Below are 13,769 nucleotides of genomic sequence, written 5' to 3'. Positions count from 1 at the left end.
GGCTGGGGTGCCAGGGACTCTGTCCAATGGGAGGGCTGTGAGGACAATGAGCAGGGACTCACACACTCATCCTGCTTGTGGGCATTTTCCCTTTTATTGAGAAGAGACTAGGCACCATCCGCCTCTCTGAGATCAAGAACAAGCCTGCTTGGTTCTGACCAAGGAGAACCCAGAGGGGACGGACAGACGGCTGGGCGGTGAGAAGTTCCAAAGCCCCCACCCCTGCACACCTACCCCCTCACCGTTGGCCAGAACTCTCTGACCCCCTTGGCCTTGGGCCCCGCCCCTGAGCCGTGTCCAGAGGGCCTCCAGTTCTGCCCATCACACCAGCAAATGGGAGGAATCTGAGGCTGAGGCCCGGGCCCTCACTAGGGCATCAGCGTCAAACCTGTTTAGCTTGTGCTGATGATGCACCCCCAGGAAGCGCCAGTTACCCCCACGCACACCTGCCTTTCCCATCACCCCACCCAGCATGCTCCTCCCCGCCCAGGACGCCTGCCAGCCCCAGTTCCCACACACCCCAGGAAACGAAGAGGGTGAGTCCTTCAACGCGGCTGGAGCCCGAGCCCCACAGGCTTCTTGGTCTGGGAACCACCTGAGCCAGAGGAGCCCAGCCCTCACCCTCGGGCCCTCCAGCTCTCCCAGGACAGGTTAGAGAGGGGTTAGGGGCTGAAGGCCAGGGCAGAGTTGAGGCCCAGCTGCCTGGTGTCCCAAAAGGCTCAGACCAAACCCTCCTGCCCCCTCCCTCATCTGCCTGGTTGGCGGGGGGCGGCGGGGGGGATGCTGGGGACCATGTCTCAGGCTCTGACCCACAACCAAGGTGATTGGGGCCCCGAAGTGGCCTATTCTCATTTCCCCTCTCTGCCCAAGGGGTCCCTCACCCTCCCCAGGGCCCCCTCCCCTCCCCTCTGGGAAGTCCCCTGCCCCAATTTCTCCAACCCTGCACAAACTGTTTTTCTGAGCATCTGAGCAGCCCCTGGGGCGGGTCACTTATCTGCACCCTAGGGTCCCAGCTTCCCGCCCCGTGATGCCTCTGCCCCTTCTGTCCCACAGGCCTCTGGAGCACAGCTGCCAGCCTGGGGATCCCAGGATGAGAGTCGGGAACCCTGAGGGTGGACCCCACCTGCCCAGTCCCTGTCCATGTCCATCTCGTGGGACTGGAGCCGGCAGGGTGAGGTGAAGCCAACAGCGCACGTCCTGTGATGAAGCCGTGCTTGAGATCAGCCCCAGGGCAGCTGTTGCACCTGGAAACTGGCTGCTTCCTGTCACAGGAGGGCCAGTGGTCACCAGGTGCCCAGACGCCAGAGCATCAACGTCTGCACCCACCCCCCCCCGACCCTGCACAGTCAGCCAGCACCCAGGACCCCAGCTCTGAGGCATGATGCCTCCCTGACCTTTGCCCCACCCACAGAGAACCGCCCAGAGCGTCATGCAGTCACCTAGTCACCAGTCTGAGCTTCCTGTGGCCTGACAACCCCCTCTCTCTCTCTCTCTCTGCTCCAGCCCCAGGGGCATGGGAAAGGCTCTTCACCTGGCCTCTGCAGCCTCCCCCGCCATCCTGTTCCTGCCCACAGCCCAGGGGGTGTGCTGCCTCTGAATCCCCAGATGTGGGCGCCAAGATGCCCTGGGGTGGAGGTGGGCACGTGAGGGCCAGCTTTTCCTTGGGCACGATCCACCAGATGGAGGGCTGAGCCATCAGCCCCAGGTCCTGTTCTGGTTAAGGGCTCAGGCCCAGGTGGCCCACAAGAGGGAGTGGCTATGCCAGTCTGTGCAACGTGGGGCCAGCGCCCTGGGCCTGCCAAAGCCCTAGCACCGGCAGCTGCAAGAAAGCCACAGCAACCCACTGAGGCTCCTGACTGTGGGAGGGGGCTCGATGAGGCAGGCACGGGCAGGAGGCCTCTCTGCCCAGTGTCTCCCTGAGGTCAGGGCGAATGTGGGCTCTGTCTGGGCTTCTCTGCTGAGACCCTCCCTCTCTGGGGAACACCGGTCATGCTGCTGGAGGATGCCAGTCCCTCTCCTGTCTGAGTGGGTGTCCGCATGTGTCTGCCTCGTGTGCACAAGCTTTGTGTGTCAGCACATGTCAGGGTGTGAGGTCCACAGCCAGAGGCTCTGTGGGCTGGCACCAGTTCTGGGCAGCAGGTATTATTGGCAAACACTGTCCCGTGAGAGGGGTCCCTGGGCAGGAACCCGGGTCATGTGAGGGCGGGGCGGCGGCGCCTGCTCGTGGCACCCAGCTTCTCCCGCAGTGTGGTGAAGTCTGGCCGCTCTTCCGGGCAGCGCCTCCAGCACCCCAGCATGAGCGCGTAGACCTCAGCTGGGCAGGCGGCCGGGCGCGGGAGCCGGTACCCCCGTGCGATCTGCTGTAGAGTCTCGTGGTTGCTCATCCCTGGGGAGGGGCAAGAAGAGAGGCTGGGCAGGTGCTTCCTCCCTTGGCCTAAGAGTCACCCTGGAGCTCACCTCCAGCCCTGGGCAGACCATGCCAAGCAGGCAGCCTCCAGGCCTGGTACCCCTTCCAGGCTCAGCGATCCCTGGGCAGGGGGTGCCTCCTCCTCCAGGCTGGCTCCCATGCTTCCTTCCTTGGACTACCCTTGCCTCCTGCCTTGTGCTGCCAGGAGGCCCACCTTCGTAGGGACACCGGCCATATGTGAAGACCTCGTAGAGCAGGACCCCGAAGGACCAGACGTCGGACTTGGGTGAGTACACGCAGTAGCTGGCTGCCTCAGGCGCTGTCCACTTGACGGGGATCTTGGAGCCGCTGCGCGGGGAGTAGACGTCATCCTGGGAAAGGGGAGACCAGTGGTGCAATGGGTGGAGAGGCAGCCTCCCCCCGAGCCCCTGAGTCGCCCAGCAGCCCGTGGCCGGAGCCCACGCTGACCTTGAGCAGCCGGGCCAGGCCAAAGTCGGCCACCTTGCAGGCCAGGTCGTCGCCCACGAGCACGTTCCTGGCAGCCAGGTCCCTATGCACGATGCGCTGCTCCTCCAGGTAGCTCATGCCCTCGGCCACCTGACAGGCAAAGGTCAGCAGGAAGGGCGGGCTCAGGGCCTGGCCTTCGGGGCCTGCAGGCAGGGCCGACAGTCAGGCGGCAGGCGTCTGCCCTAGTCACTGCCCTCCGCGCCTCAGGGTCCCCAGCTTAAGTTGGGTGAGGACAGCACTGCCTGCCAAGGCCGCAGGGGGGCACTGTGTCGTGGTTCTGTGTCAGCCTGGCCCTGGTTCCCAACCAGGAACAGAAACAGACCAAAGTGGGGGAGAGGCGCACCCGGGGTCTGGTGGGGTCCATGCCAGAACTAGTGACCTAGTGTAGAATTAGTGACCCAGAGGGGCCCCACCTGGAACTGCAGTGTCCAGACCCCGCCCAACCTCACTCATGGCCAGAGCCCTCCCTGGCCATCTGGGCCTTGGACAATCAGCATTCAGTAAAAAGGCCTGGAGGACCATCAGGAAGGGCGAGGGCATCCCCATCCCCACCGCGACACTCACTGCCAAGGAAGGCCTGCAGGCTGCCCTTGCGCATGAGCTCCGTGACGATGTACACGGGCTCGCCCGCTGAGCACACCGCATGAAGCCGGATGAGGCGCTCATGCCGCAGGCTCTTGAGCGTTTGTATCTCCTGGGCCAGGTCGGCGAGCTTCACGTCGCCTGCGGGACAGGGCAGCATTCCAGGACCTGCCATAACCACCGCCGCCCACTGCTACCACCCTGGGGTCCGGGGTCCCACCCACCTGGTCTGATGACCTTGACTGCCACGGGCATGGAGCCCAGCCACAGGCCTTCCCACACCTCCCCGAAGTAGCCTTCGCCCAGCTTCCTCCGCAGGGTGAACTCCGAGTGGGGCCGCTCCCACTCATCCTGCTCAAGGGACTTCTGCAGGGGTGGGAGCACTCAGGGCCTCTGCCTGTGGTTCCCTGGGCAGAGTGCACAGCTTCTCCTGGGGCCCCGGGCCTCCAGCTCTCTGCCCCTGTGCCCCAGCACACACTCGCCTCCGACCCTGCTCAGGGCCAGGGGTCTAGGTGCTGACCTCTGGAAGCCTAGCCCTAAGTGCTTCCGGACCTAAGTGGCACCTTTGCCGGTGCAGGCATCCATCCACACTCATTACTGTCCCATCCAGGCTGTCATTAAGAGACCAGAGGAACCAGATGGCTGCTCGGCCCCTGGCAGGACTGCCTGACTGGGACCATCACAGATACCATGGCTCCAGCACAGGTGTGGCCGTCCCGACAGGCATCTCTTCCCACGGGCTCCACGCTGGCCTGGGGCGGCTGTGGGTGCCATCCAGGACGCCTTCCCCAACTTGCCTCCCCCCACCCTCCTGGTTGCTCCATGGCAGAGCTGGGCAGGGAGGGAGGGCATCTCACAGGCCTCATTCCCCTCCTCCCTCAGAGAAGAGAATCCCATAGGGATGACCCTGTGAGAGCAGACCCTACCCTGCGACCAGGGCAGGGTCACAGCCAGAGTGCAGAGGAGTCACAGGAGCTTCACCCAGGGTTGAGCTAAGCCATCTGGACACGTGCTGAGAAATGTCACAGGCCTGGCAAGGGGCAGCCTGGCGGAACAGGTGGGGATGGGCCCACCTGGGGTGGGCAGGGCAGGGGGGGACAGGCACAGCTGGGGCGGGCAGGGCAGGGGGCGATGGGCCCACCTGGGGCATGCACGGCAGGGGAAGGGATGGGCCCACCTGGGCTGTGCAGGGCTGCAGCAGTGGGCTCTGGATCAGCTTCCAGTTGGCCTTGTAATATGCCAGCAGCTCATCCAGACTGGGGAAGAGCCGGTCCTTCTGCAGGTAGAGGCTGCCGTCGGCTGCCATGGAGATGCGGTAGTGGCAGACTTTGGTCTGGGCCCGGACTGGGAGGGCACAGAGATGGAGACCCCATCTTGGCTGCAGCCCTGACCCTCCCACCATCTCAACCAGGCGACCCATACTGTTGAACCCAAAGTGGGCTGGGGGCTGGCACTGCCTGGGGAAGCCACCACCCTGAGGTCAAGGGCACCCTGGTACCTGACAGTGAGAAGTCCCCATGGCTGCTCTCACTGGGCCGGACGAGGAAGGCTCCCGGCGCATTGGGGGCAGACAGGAGCAGCTGCTGGGCCTGGGTTCGGCTGATGCCACTGAAGTACCAGCTGCAAAGGGCGGACACAGCAGTCTCCATACTGGCCCAGCCCTGAGACATTCATGACTCCCATAGGTCGGGCCCCAGATGCCCACTCCACGCAGGAGGTAAAGAGAGGAACCTGGTGCCTGATACTGGGGACCCAGTCTAGGGTCTGCACATGCCCCAGCCCCAGGGCCCAGTCTCTGGAGTCCTTGGGGACTGGGCACAAGGTGGGGGCCCCCAAACAAAGGACCGGATAGACAACCTGGGAGGGGCTGCTGCTGGAGCCTGGGGTGAGAATGGGGCCTGGAAGAACAGGGGCAGAGACAGGCCCACCCTGGCACAGATAGACATCTGTGCCTACTCTGGGGCTCTATGGGGAGGGGGCTAGCAAACAACATGGCCGGAGTGAGCAGTGGGGCTGGGCTGAGGCTGAGGCAGGACAGGGTGGGGCAGGGTGATGGTGGGAGGGGCAGAGGTTTGTTAGGAGGTAAAATCAGCGGACATCTGGGGAAGGGTCAGGGACCTGTGGACGTGGTTCCCCTAGACAGGCCCTGGGTGGACAGCAAGCCAGAGACACACTGATTCGGAAGCAGGAGGCCCAGCCCCAGGCATCTGCGGGCTCCATCCACCGAGGGCCTCCTGCAGCCAGCCCCTGCCTCGGGGACCCTCTACCCAGGAGAGACTCTCATGTGGGGAGGGGCTACAGAGGACAGTCCCAGGTCAGCAGTGCTTCCACCTCCCCAGCCCCTGGACCCACATCAGGGCCTGGGGGGCAGGGCTGAACCCCCATGTACACCCAGACTTCTGATATGTTCTTGGACTCTAGGCCCTGGTTGCAGAGCAGTGGGCGAGATAAGCCTGGGGTGTCCTAGCATCTTGTAAAGTTGAGGGGTCTCCTCCTGCCTGGCTGGCCCAGGGGACAGGCAGCCAGGTGTCTGAGGGTAATGACACAGCAAGTGTGGCAGCCCTTTCATCTGCAGCCCAGACAAATAGTCATTAGCTACTCCTCCAAGCAGCCCTTCCCCTCCCCCGGACCCTGCCCACCTCCAGGAGCTGTTGACCCGGTCTGTCCTCCACCTGGAGGGACTGTGGGCCCCCTTCCCATCAGAATGGCTGGGGGGTGGGGCTGGAGTCCCCTCCGAAGGCACCTTCCTGTGACTCAGGCTTTCCCCCAGATGTACATCTCCAGGAGATGGTGGGTGCCCCAGGGGTCCCCAGGATGCCAAAGGTAGCTTGAGTGACATGAGACCTGCTGCTGGTCTGCAAAGATCAAGCCGGGTGCAGGACCTGGGGCCCATGTCAGGGCGAGGTCTGGGCAGCCTCCCTTTGCTAGCCCTGTTCACCAGCCAGTTTCTAGCCTTTCTCAGCCGGCATATCACCTCTGTGGCACCAGGACTGGGAAGAGGTGCCTCTGCCCAAGGGTTCCCCAGGCGCCCCCTCCTTCTAGCAGGTAGGGATGACAATGGCCAAGACATTCAGAGGAAAGACAGGTAGGGGCCATGCCCAGGGTTTGGGTCAAAGGCCCATGTACTCTGTCCATAGCCACGTGGTGGGGGCCTGCCCGGCACCAGCACACACTGTGTCCTGAGGACCCTGAGCCTGGGCCAAGAGGTCAGGGAGAGGAACGGGCAGGGACTCTGGCGGGAGTGGTTAGGTGGGGCCGCGAGCCGGCTGGACAGTGTGTGCATGCTGGACGGTGTGTGCATACTGCACCCGCCACGCCTGCCTGCTGGCACACGGGGATTCAGACCTGGTGTCCAGCAGTGTTTGCTCTGAGGAGCCTTCTGGGAAAGTACCCAGCCTCTGCTCCCTGCCATGACCACACAACTGGCATGCAAACAGCCAAGGGTCCATGCCAGCCACTGCCCACCTGTGGACTGCCCTGGCCCTAGGGGCCTCAGGCACTCAGGGGAATGGGTGGGCTCTCCCATCTGTACCCACCCCGAAAACGAACCTCTTTGGGAGCAATCCCAAAGACCGTGTCTGCCCCATGCCTGGCCCAGAGCAGGAGGAGGCCAGGTGAATGTGCACAGGTGAGGGGGTGGACAAAGGCACAGGTCTGACCCAGCTTATCACCCCTTCCACACTGAGGTCACTATCTCACCCCTCACAGCACAAGAACGGCCTCTCTGCTCACCCATGTCCTCACCACCTCACTGCATCCTAGTCCTTAGCCCCCTGCCCCAAACAATGACCACTGAGCAAACACTGCTGGACACCAGGTCTGAATCCCCGTGTGCCAGCAGGCAGGCGTGGCAGGTGCAGTATGCACACACCGTCTAGCCGGCTCGCGGCCCCACCTAACCATGGCCGCCAGAGTCCCTGCCCCTTCCTCTCCTAGCGGAATCAGGCGCCCATCTTGCACACCATCCCGGTACCACACATGCGGAACTTGCTCACCTCTGGATGGCGGGGCCTGAGGAGTGATGCTGGATGTGCAGGCCTCAAACTACCCTGCACTTATTACTGACTCCCTAGAGCAGGTGGTACTCACGGCTGGTCTGAGAGCGTCTCAGGGGCCACCTTGGCCACGTAGGTGATGGGCACCAGGCCAGTGCAGGGCCAGCCCGACAGCTTGCGGGCCAGAATGCAGCCGCCCTCCTCCCTGAGGGCGTGGAGCCTGTCCCCGCGGCTGACGCTCAGCTCCTCCGCGCGCCGCGCCGTGAAGTCGCACAGCGCCCTGAAGAGCTGCGCGGGCGCCGGGGGGCTGCAAGGCTCCGCGGTACTGGGCTCCTCTGCGGCGGGCTCCAGCTCCAGGTCAGCGTCGGGGTCTGGGAACCGTGGTGCCCCGGCCGGCCAGATCTTGTCCCAGAAAAAGGACAGGAAGGCCAGCCTCTTCCTGAGGAAGGGCTCCATGCCGGGTTCTGCAGGGGGCGGTGGGGGCGCAGCGGCGGAGCTCCGGGACCCCGACGGGGAAACACTGGAGGGGCGGTGGGACGGCAAGCGCTGGGGCGGGGTTGGGGGGGGACAGACGCTCCAGAGGCCCCCACCAGCTCCCTGCGGTGCTCAGAGCAGCGCTGGGTCGCCCTCCAGAGCCGGCCACACGACAGCCGTTGCTCTCGTCGACCTCTAGGTTGTCTCGCCGGCAGGACTGGTCCCCAACTGCTCCAAGTCTCGTGAAGGTGGGGCGGGCCCAATCCCGGGACAGGCGTCAGGGCGGGACTATGGGGCGGGGTCCGGAAGTGGGGCCGTGATGGGCGGGGCCTCAGGGGTGGGGCCGTTGTGGGTGGGGTTTCGGTGGGGCGTGGTGGGTGGGGTTTCGGTGGGGCGTGGTGGGCGGGGTCTCGTGGGCTGTGAAAGGTGAAGCCGGGGGGAGGTCCCTGTGGAGAAGGGGCAGCCTGCATTTTGACGGTCAAGGTCACTCTCGTGGTGTGATCTTGTAGGACAGTTCTGCAAGTTGGTCCCCTCAGGAAACGGGCAGAGGATACTTGGGATCTCTGTGTTATTTCTTGCAGCAGAATCTCAAAATTGAAAGTTTAATTTTAAGAAAATAGCTGAGAACGAGAAATTAAAAACAAAACAAAACAAAACAAAAACGGATGAAGTCAGAGATGGCAGAGGTGAGGATCTGCCTGACCCAGAAGAGGAGGGTAGACTGCTCTGTCCCTCACACTCTCTGTGGGTGGGCCGCACGGGTGGACGGTCTTTCTCTCACTGCTTTTCATTCCCTTCTCCACTTTCCAGCTCCCCGCCTCTCCCTCAACTTTGAGACAGCATCCCCTTTCCAAATAATTCAACTCTTGCTTCTCAGACCCCTAAATAACGACATAACAACAGCTACAACTTACAGACTAAGCACCCAGGGCACCCCCCCACCCCCCACACGGTGATGGGCGCTTAGCCCGGCAAAGCCGCCTCCCATGAGTGAGGTCACCAGGAGGAGTGGGGGAGGGGCACCGTGGGAAGGGAGTCTTTGCCAGGGGAGGGGAATTTAGAGACAGACATCCTATGCTGGTACCTGCAAGGGGGTGGAGGTAAGGGCCCTCCCTTGACTTCAGGAGGCTTCCGGGTCGCGACCGGGAACGCGCCCTGGCAATCTTCCCGAGTCGAGGGGGCCCCATCCCCACACTATAGGCTCTCTGCCCACCCCGCCCTCTGGGCGGAGCGTCACAAAGACCCGCGGTCCCCATGGCAACCCGCGGGACGCCGCGGTGCGAGGTTAGGCGCCCCTGGTTCCGTGCACAGTAGGCAGCGCTGCTCCGGGAGGCAGGGCAAGTGGGCGCGCCGGGAGGCGGGCGAGGGGGGTGAAGGACGAGGGGAGTGTGGCGGAGGTGGGCAGGCGGAGGCGGGTGGGGGTCGGTTGAGGGGAAGTGGGCCCAAGGCCAGGGGAGTGTAGGGGGTCCCGGAGGCAGAGGAGGGTGTAGGTCTGGGTAGAGGGCCAGGGCAGGCCGCTTCTTTCCTGAGTTTACCAGCAACCCCTCCTGGCTTTTTCAACGGAGAAACTGGGGCCGTCTGGAAGCACCTCTGACCTGTAGCCCTACCTGGAGCTAAAGCTCCCTCCAGAGGCGGCTTGAATCTGTCCCAGCCTTGGGCTACTGGGCCACTGAAGGACGCAGGCCAGCAATCCTGGTCCTGGTCTGTTGCACCTCAGCCCAGACACTGGTGCTGCTGTGCCCAGGGTTGGGTCTGCAGCCTCCGTCCCAGGAAGGTCAAGTCCTGACATCTGGGGAGGGAGACCAACTTGGGTCCCAACCTCACTCTGCCCCTTGGGCCTTTCACACAGCCTCTCAGCTCCCGTTTGTAACTCAACCAACTTTCTGGGTGCTGCACAACCTCAGACCTCCCAGTGAAACCACGGGGTCTGTCTCGCTGTCCTTGGGGGTGGCTGGGACCTGGGACAGCAGCCAGGAATGCTGACCCCCTTTCTCCAAGGAGCCCCAGCCTTGTAGTCAGGACCTGCCAGGCCTGGGAGCGCAGCTATGCCCAGCTCTGGGGCGCACTGGACCCTCCTACAGAGGGAAACCTGGGTGGAGGAGGGGTGCTGAAGGAGATAGATTCTGGGGTCTACAGTGGGCTCAAAGCCTGGATTAAGAGCAAGCTACCAAGTGTTCTGGGCTCAGGCACCCCATCTGTGAGCAGGGGGACCGTTCAGGGGCTTTTCTTATGGGCTCAGGAACATCCTGAGGCCCCAAGATACAGCAGGGCTCCATAACAAGGAACTGGCATGACTGGTCCTCAGGGCTGAGGCCACCTTGCCTTCTGGGCTGGCCCTGGGCCTCTGCTCTGCACCTGCAGTGGGGTGTGGACGGTCTGCAGGACAGTGGGCTCCCCAGCTGGGGTTTGGTGATGCTCAGACAGGATCACTCTGAATCCTGTCAACAGCTCCAGGGGAGCGGTGTAACCCATTCCAGATGGGGCTACACAGCTAGGCAGTGGCTGGACTTTCCAAAGCACAGGCCCAATGCCCCTGTCCCTGTGTCATCACAAAAGACCATCAGTAGAGTGTCGGCCCTACAATGTCCACTTTTATCCAGATCTGCAGCCTGCCCACCTGGTCCTCCAAGCAGCCTCTGTCCAGAGAGATGAGCCCTCCCCACGAGCCTCTTCCTGCTCCCACCCCCACCCCTGGAGGCCAGAGAGCCTAGCATGGGGGCCAGTGGGACTGAAGTCACACCACACAAACACTGCCCTGAGTGGGCCCCGGGTGGGCTGCAGAGGCCAGTCTGAGCATTCCGTTCACGCCCTGCCCTCTGTCCCCTGCTCCTAGACCATGAACTTCCAGGTGACAGGCCTGGGCCTGGACAAAATGAAGCTGGACAGTCCCCAGTCCTTCCTGGACCAGGAGGAGGTGGAGGAGGCCGAAGATGGGCAGCTGCTGGAGCCCGAGGCTTGGCGAACCTATGTGGAGCGCCGCAACGCTCTGCAAGAGTTCCTGACCTCAGACCTGAGCCCCCACCTGCTCAAGCGCCACCACGCCCGCATGGAGCTCCTCAAGAAGTGCTCCTACTACATCGAGATCCTCCCCAAGCACCTGGCTCTGGGCGACCAGAACCCACTGGTGCTGCCCACCACCATGTTCCAGCTCATCGACCCCTGGAAGTTCCAGCGCATGAAGAAAGTGGGCGCCGCCCAGACCAAGATCCAGCTCCTGCTGCTTGGGGACCTGCTGGAGCAGCTGGACCATGGCCGCTCCGAGCTGGATGCCCTGCTCGAGTCGCCAGACCCTCGGCCCTTCCTGGCAGGCTGGGGGCTCGTGGAGCAGCGCCTGGCGGACCTGTCGGCTGTCATGGACAGCTTCCTGGCCATGATGGTGCCGGGGCGCCTACACGTCAAGCACCGCCTAGTGTCTGACATTGGTGCCACCAAGATTCCCCACATCCGGCTCATGCTGAGCACCAAGATGCCCGTTATGTTTGACCGCAAGGAGTCGGTGGCCCACCAGGACTGGGTCAGCCTGCGCTGGTTTGTCACCATCCAGCAGGCTGTGCCGGAGCAGTTTGAGCTGCGCTACAAGCTGCTGGACCCACGGACACAGCAGGAGTGCATGCAGTGTGGCATCATCCCCGTGGCCGCCTGCGCCTTTGACATCCGAAACCTGTTGCCCAACCGTGCCTACAAGTTCACTGTCAAGAGGGCGGAGAGCTACACTCTGGTGTATGAGCCCTGGAGGGACAGCCTCACCCTGCACACCCGGCCAGGGCCCCCTGAAGGGCTTGCCCCCAGTAGGCTGGGCAAGCTAGGCCTGTCCCTGACCACACCTTCCGAGAGATGATTTTCTAGTATTTATCCACTAATAAAGAGGAGTATAAACACACATACACAATTAAAGAAACAGACTTACTTATGTTTTAGAAGTGGCGGCAGCCACAAGTGTTTTTTCCTGACTCAGCACGGTCCACCCGAGTCCCGCCCCCTCCAGCTCCTGCTCTCTTTTCCGGCGGGGAGCCCCAGGCTGGCCTTTGCAGGACACTGACCCCTGTAACAAGAAGCCTCAGCTTGCCTGGCACGTGGCTGCCACCATCAGTGGTGAGAACAGCTCCAAGGCTCTGGCACCTCTGCCCCAGCCCCTCGACGTGCCCCCAGCTCCTTCCCATCACAGTGAGCAGCCATGTGACCTGGGCACAGACTCTGGCCACCTTTCTTGCCTCCTAGGCTGGGGTTCCCCAAGCGGGGTGGTTACCCCCATGTCCTGCCCAAATCTCATTGGAGGCAGTCATGGCCCCATTACTATCTCGCCTGTCAAGGCCAGGGGGCCCAAGGCCAAGAGCACATTTTATTTTGTTTTTAATGAAAATAAAAGTATTATCTTCTCCCCAAAAGAAGCTGAAGTTCATCTGCAGCCCCATCCTTAGGTGGATGAGGATCCTAGCAAGGGAGACTGGCAGGGTGCCCTGCCCAGATCCAGGCCAGTGGGCAAACAAGAGAGTCTGCCCTTGCCTGCCAGTGTGGTCAGCTTGGCCAGCAGCTTGCTTGCTGCCTGTGTACATACCCACTCCGTAAAGGTGACGAGGATGCCGGCGGCTACCTGTTCTGGCAACTTGGCCCTGCTCAGGTCCAGGAGGGACGGCACCGTGTACCCGGGCTATGGCTGAAGAAGACTGTTCACAGCAAAAGGCCCAGAGCCACCCCCAGTACACAGCCAAGCAGCCTTCCGTCGCCCACCGCTCACACCAGAGCAGTCACTAAGACTTCAGGCCCCTGGGAAGATAGGGTATAGCCAGGGCAAGGGGGTCAGAAACAGAGTCCCTGCCCCACTGAAAAGCGGTTTGGTGAGAGAGGGGACCTCAACTGAGTAAGAGGGCCCAGCACCACCCTCCCTCTTCTTCTGCAGGGTTGGGGTGTCTTCACCTAGGGCTCCCCTCCCAGATCTCTCCAGACGCCTGCTTGCTGCCGCATGCCAGCCAAGGGTTCAGCCAGACTGTCACGTGGTCTGTGGCATCATGTGGCTATGGCAGGGGGAGGGGGACTCCCTCCTGGGTGTCCTGCAGATGGAGTCACCCCAAGGCTCCCAGGGATCCAGAGCAGTGGAGGGTGGGGCACGGGGACGAGAAGCCTAGAGGGGAGAGGAAAAGGGGCCAGCCAGGGGACCCGAGATGGGGGTTTATGTTGGTCATACTGATCCAGAGCCCAGCACACCGGGGTGAGGGCTCGCCAAGGGAGGAATGCATGGGTTCTGAGTCCTGGCACATATGGAGGCCTTCCGGGGTGCACGCTTCCTTCCCTTGGCCCCTCCTAGCACCTTCCTCATGGTGCCAGTGCCGGTGCCAGGTTGTAAGTGACCCACAGTGCCCTCCCAGTGCAGCCCTGGAGGTCAGGGCACAGGTCTGTGTCTGCCCCGCCCCTCGTGCCTGCAGCTTTCTGCCAGCTTCTCTCTCCTCTAGATCCGTTTGCTGCCCTGCACTCACAACCCCAGGCTTCATACTGCGCCTGGGACTTGAAAGCACAGCCCTCACCATGGTGAGGCCTACCATCCACCCTTTGCCCATGACCCTGTCTCACACCACCTCTGCAAGCAGTTGCCTGACTGCGGAACTGCGGTGCTCAGGAATGCAATGCCTCTTCCTCCTGGAAGCCCTCCCTGATTCCAGGCTGAGGAGGGTTTGGCTCCATGCCTCAGTGATCTGGAGGGACTGCAGCCCCAACTGACCCAGCCCTCTTTACCACGCCAGGCTTGATGCCCGTGCACCCTGTCAGATGGGCTGTGCCTCAGTCCAGCTGCACATCCCTCCTGACCATGC

At 62.7% G+C, this 13,769-nt stretch overlaps 2 protein-coding genes across 13 annotated transcripts; one reads left to right on the top strand and one right to left on the bottom strand.

The window, feature by feature from the left end:
• Positions 1-71: 71 nt before the first annotated feature.
• On the bottom strand, positions 72-7,974 carry SRMS (src-related kinase lacking C-terminal regulatory tyrosine and N-terminal myristylation sites). 2 transcript variants are annotated; one of them, XR_009740384.1, is made up of 9 exons: positions 7,586-7,974; positions 4,995-5,116; positions 4,674-4,840; positions 3,721-3,862; positions 3,479-3,637; positions 2,876-3,057; positions 2,622-2,778; positions 1,532-2,386; positions 72-1,262 (listed from the first exon to the last, which is right to left on the bottom strand). XR_009740384.1 is itself a non-coding variant. In XM_061436888.1 (8 exons), exons 1-8 carry the CDS (start codon positions 7,945-7,947, stop codon positions 2,193-2,195), a joined length of 1,485 nt encoding a protein of 494 aa, XP_061292872.1. In that variant the 5' UTR covers positions 7,948-7,974; the 3' UTR covers positions 72-2,192. The 2 variants fall into 2 exon arrangements, 1 of the variants encoding a protein (XP_061292872.1); XM_061436888.1 differs by having other exon boundaries at positions 72-2,386.
• On the top strand, positions 7,763-11,845 carry FNDC11 (fibronectin type III domain containing 11). Of its 11 annotated transcripts, none has more exons than XM_061436895.1 (4): positions 7,763-7,848; positions 8,165-8,213; positions 8,550-8,651; positions 10,799-11,845. In XM_061436895.1, the coding sequence occupies exons 3-4, from the start codon at positions 8,631-8,633 to the stop codon at positions 11,801-11,803; spliced, it is 1,026 nt and encodes a 341-aa protein (XP_061292879.1). In that variant the 5' UTR covers positions 7,763-7,848; positions 8,165-8,213; positions 8,550-8,630; the 3' UTR covers positions 11,804-11,845. The 11 variants fall into 11 exon arrangements, with proteins under 11 accessions (XP_061292879.1, XP_061292876.1, XP_061292878.1 ...); XM_061436892.1 differs by having other exon boundaries at positions 7,767-7,848; positions 8,547-8,651; XM_061436894.1 differs by lacking the exon at positions 8,165-8,213 and having other exon boundaries at positions 7,769-7,848; positions 8,547-8,651.
• Positions 11,846-13,769: the final 1,924 nt, after the last annotated feature.

Source organism: Bos javanicus, chromosome 13, assembly GCF_032452875.1.
Source record: "Bos javanicus breed banteng chromosome 13, ARS-OSU_banteng_1.0, whole genome shotgun sequence".
Taxonomy (NCBI): Eukaryota; Metazoa; Chordata; class Mammalia; order Artiodactyla; family Bovidae; genus Bos; species Bos javanicus.
Note: the sequence above shows the minus strand (reverse complement) of the source record. Positions and strands in the feature narration are given on the sequence as shown.